We start from the raw sequence: 4,579 nt of genomic DNA on the forward strand, positions 1-4,579 counted from the left end.
AGAGAGGAATGAGATTTCATAAAAATCTCAGTAGCAAAGGAATTACAATAATAATGTTAAACAAGCAAGGTATATTATAATCAAGTTCACAATAATCCACTTGTTTCTATGCCATGCTAGAACCATTTCAAACCATTCTAAAGTCAGCATATTAATGTATTTTGCCAAGGCATACAATGCAACCAATCAACACATTACCATCAAACAAGTTCAAATACAACATGGCATATATTCAAAGAATTATACTATGTAACAACCAAGCTTAACTAGTTTTTCTTTTTGGTAGAACTTAACTAGTTTTATTACAATCTCATTAGATTTGATTATTTCTACTCTTATGCTATTTCTTATTTGTTGGATTATTGGATTGTTGAATTATTTATTGTGATTAAAATCACAACTTCTTCTAGGATTTTATCATATTTGATAAAATCATAGATCTTTTTCATTTTTTTAAATTTTTTTGTTTTAATTTTTATATCGGTTGGAATAACAACTGGTGTTAAAAATAATATTTTCTATATTGGTTTTGTAACCAGTGTAAAAAGAGGAGACTTTTAACATTGGCTGTCACTACTATAAAATATGCTATTTTTGTCTGTTTTAGAGGCCTTTTTTTTTTGTTTAGGAGGAGATGTTGATAAAGGAGATGTAAATAGTAGATACTTATTCATCTGTTTTCTAATAGAAAAAAAATGCGGACTAGTTTTGTCTGTTAGCATGAAAGAGACAAAAATAGTCCACCTATTTTCATCTATTGGGGCAAAAACAGATGAATATGTAGGACTATTTTTGTCTGTTTTGGCTAACAAACGAAAATAGCCCTCTTTTTTTGTCTGTTTTTGCTCCAACAGACAAAAATAGGTATTTTACCAAAAAAAATGAAATTATTTGTCTAGTTTTTATTATAACCTGCAATTATATAAAGTGTATCGGAGAACCAAAACAAATAGTAGCGTGATTCCAGCAACAATGACAGCAATTCAGCAAAACCAAATCATATCATTCTTCTATACAAATAGAATCCATGTAAATACAAATAAAAAAATTAATTAATCATAACAATCAATGTAAATAAGAACTTTAGGCCAAAAAAATGTAAATAGGAGCCACAATTTCAAGATTCAAATACACATCCATATTATATAACGAAAAACAATCATTAAAACACTATCTCTAACATTAGTCATCTAGTCTAAGATGTAGAGAAGATAAAATATGAAGAATAATAGCTAGATCTATGGATGAGAACTCTCATTTGAAGCGTAAAGCTCAAGCCCTAGCTTATCAACTTAGAGGAAGAGGGGTCTAGCCACAAACCAGCTTTACAAAAGCTTTTTCAAACTTCTTAAGTAGATTAGCCATGAAAAAAAGGGGAAAAGATGTGAATTGATGGAGAATTAGGGAGAAATCACAAATTGCTGCCAACAGAGATTTTATAAAATATTAGGGAAAAGCAGCTCAATCTAGTAAACATGAACCCATAGAGAGAGGTAGCATTCAAGAACAAAAAAGATGAGATAGAGAAGTGGAGAGCAATGTGATCAATGGAGAAGACGCAACAATAAGAATAGAGAAAGTGAGCCTGCAGCAGTCATTAAAAATGGAGTGACTATCGTAACTTTTAGGGTTTTGAACATATATATATTAGAAGAAAAGCCATACTCGTTGTTTTAAGGATATCAGACAAGTATACTGTCATATAGTCGTTTGTTATCCAAAACAGACAAGTATATATATATATATATACTTGTCTGTTTTGGTCAATAGACGGGTATGATTATCACATACTCGTCCGTTATCCAAAACAGATGAGTATACTATAGTATACTTGTCTGCTTTGTATAGTATACTCGTCTGTTTTGGATGACAGACGAGTATGGTTCCATATTTTCATCTGCTCGTACGTGGATAGTATACTCCTCTATTTTGGATAATAGATGAGTATGGTCCCATATTTTCATCTTTTTGACTTAAATAGACAAGAATATGGACTTTTTTCTTTTGTTTTTAATGAACATATGAAAATGAGGGACGTAAATGGTATATTTTGTAGTAGTGCCTTTCTACACCACACGTAACTCTAGTATCAAATACCCATTCCAACTGGTGTGGAAATCTTTTTTTTTTTTTTTTTCCCTTAGTGGCATTCATAACCATCAAATATTGTCCTATGCTTATTTGACAATCAACATAACAACCAAGTCCTTACTTGACATTCACCTCTGGTTACTTGATGCGCTTTTATTTAATTGGTAAGTTTGGAGTGTCAAATATAGCAATTTTTGTAGTCACATTCATATTTCAATTTGATAGACAAAAAATGAAGCCATAGAGCACAACACCTATAATGCATAACCACATCGATCATATCAAGCCTATCAAAAGCTACACTATGGAAGAGAGGGGAATAAGAATAAAAAAAACAAGTGTAATCGCGTATGATCCTATAAGACCCAAGAAAGCTAACAAAGTATATCAACATGCAAGAAATAGTGGGATGAAGCATGAAGTGTAATACTATAAGACATGTAAATCAAAGTTGAAAGTAAAATAACCTACAAGCAAACATGCAGATAGTGAGTAAATAGTGGATATAAAAAAATGATAGTTAATACGAAAATATTTATAATCTTCTTATAGGTATTGACAATTGACAATCGAAAAAATAAAAGATGTAGCAAGGCTCAACAGAAGTTGTGGGAATGGTAAACTATTGGCGTCCTAAACATGATGCCTCGTTCAATTTAAAAAAAAAAAAAAGGAGCGGTGTTAATTAGTAGATACTTCTATATCTAATCTTTAATATAAGAATTAAATAATTAATTTATAAATATTAAAAAAATTAATTTGGTCATAAATGTGTGCTGTCGTTTTTAAAGTATCATTGCTAATCATGTGTATTGGTATCATCTCTTAATGCAAACTTGGCTATTTAACATGCTTAATCACTGTAGGGATTATATGGGGGAGGAATGAGTAAATATAAGAGATAAAGTAAATTTGGGTCTTATATTTAAAATCATATTGAATCTCTAATTAATTTTTATATTTAAAATTATAAGTATTGAATTTTCATGTATAAGTTGCTCATCATGTAAAGCTTCTAAAGCAAAAATACTCTTTTCACTAAACACAGGTGACATGATTGCCATATGGTCTTCCAAAATTGCATGTTATAGTCAAAAATATGTTCTGCTGTTTAAGAAAAAATAAAAAAATATGTTCTATTATCTTCTTGAGATTGAGTCTTTTCTGAGCTGAGAAAATAATTAAAAAAATACCTGTTAAGTTTTAAAAAGATAAATAGATTATACTAATTATTTTTATAATCAAAATGTATCAAAATTATATATTTTTTATTTTAAAATTTAACATGTATTTTTTTTTATTGTTCATTTTTTGTTTGCCCTGCATTTTAATGTTCTCTTGTGGTGGTTGTTAAATTCTTTGAGATATCAATTGCCTCCGCCCTAAATTCAAGCGCACACACCTATTCTGCCGTCTAGGGTAGGATCACGATTTTGAGATTGGGATGAATCCATTAGATGGTGAAAAACTCGAAAACTCAGAGCCATCAAAACGGAACCACTTAGCGAGCGAGAAAGCAAAGCCAAGACGCTTTTGACTGCTTCTTCAAAAAGCGAGGCATCGTCAAACTCTCTGTCCCCCTGAATCCGCCATCCGCCCCCGGTCCGGCCGCCTATGGATTACCCTCCGATCTACCGTCTTCCTCAGGACTCTCTTCACCAGATCTTCTCCTCCCTCCCTCTCCGTCAGATCATCGTCTGCCGCGCCGTCTCCAAGTTCTTCAACCAGTTTCTCACCTCTCCTTCCTTCATTCACTCTGTCTCTTCCCAGCATCCACCTCTTTATCTCCTCGCTCTCCGCCCACCTCACCATCGCCATCTTCATCACGCCCAACGCCACCATGTCTCCTCTCCTTCCCTTGATGTCTTCGACCCTGACCTCAATCAATGGCTCAAATTCCCTCTCGATTTCCTTCCATTTCGGTCGCTTCAACCCGTCGCATCCTCCCTGGGACTTGTCTATTTCTGGGGTGAATCGTCCGACTCCCTTGATTCCAACAAGTCACTGGTGGTCTGTAACCCATTGACTCGGCAATTTCGGGTCTTGCCACAGCTGGGATCCGCTTGGTCGCGTCATGGATCAGTCCTTGTTGACTCAGCCAATCGGGTTATGGTTCTTACTGAACTCGCGGCTCTATACTTCTCGGGCACATCAAAGCACTGGCTGAAGTTCTCATCGAATCTGCCCTCGAAACCTAGGAGCCCAATTTTGGTTTCTGACTCAGTTTACGCGCTCTGTGATGTTGGGTCGCCTTGGAGAAGTCAATGGAAGCTGTTCTCTTGCAATCTTACCAAGCTCACTACCTCGCAGACTTGGACTCGTCTTGAAAGGCAGGAATGGCGAGACGTGTTCGACATTTTGAAACGGCCCCGTCTGGTACGCGGAGTTGGAAATCGGATTCTGATGGTTGGTGGGTTGAAATCTTCCTTCTCATTGAACTCGCCTTGCTCAACAATTTTGATTTGAGGTTGGATTTGGACACATTGGA

The 4,579-nt window shown here is 34.7% G+C and overlaps 1 protein-coding gene across 1 annotated transcript; it reads left to right on the forward strand.

Moving 5' to 3' along the window:
• Nucleotides 1-3,553: 3,553 nt before the first annotated feature.
• Nucleotides 3,554-4,571, forward strand: LOC114737318 (SKP1-interacting partner 15-like; the record flags this gene model as incomplete). Its single annotated transcript, XM_028925236.1, is given in 2 exon segments — nt 3,554-4,549; nt 4,552-4,571. Coding segments are annotated over 2 exon segments (864 nt in total), but the record flags the coding sequence as incomplete, so codon positions are not given.
• Nucleotides 4,572-4,579: the final 8 nt, after the last annotated feature.

This window comes from Neltuma alba, unplaced genomic scaffold (genome assembly GCF_004799145.2).
Source record: "Neltuma alba isolate B1F8T4 unplaced genomic scaffold, ASM479914v2 tig00002764_pilon, whole genome shotgun sequence".
In the NCBI taxonomy this organism is placed as follows: Eukaryota; Viridiplantae; Streptophyta; class Magnoliopsida; order Fabales; family Fabaceae; genus Neltuma; species Neltuma alba.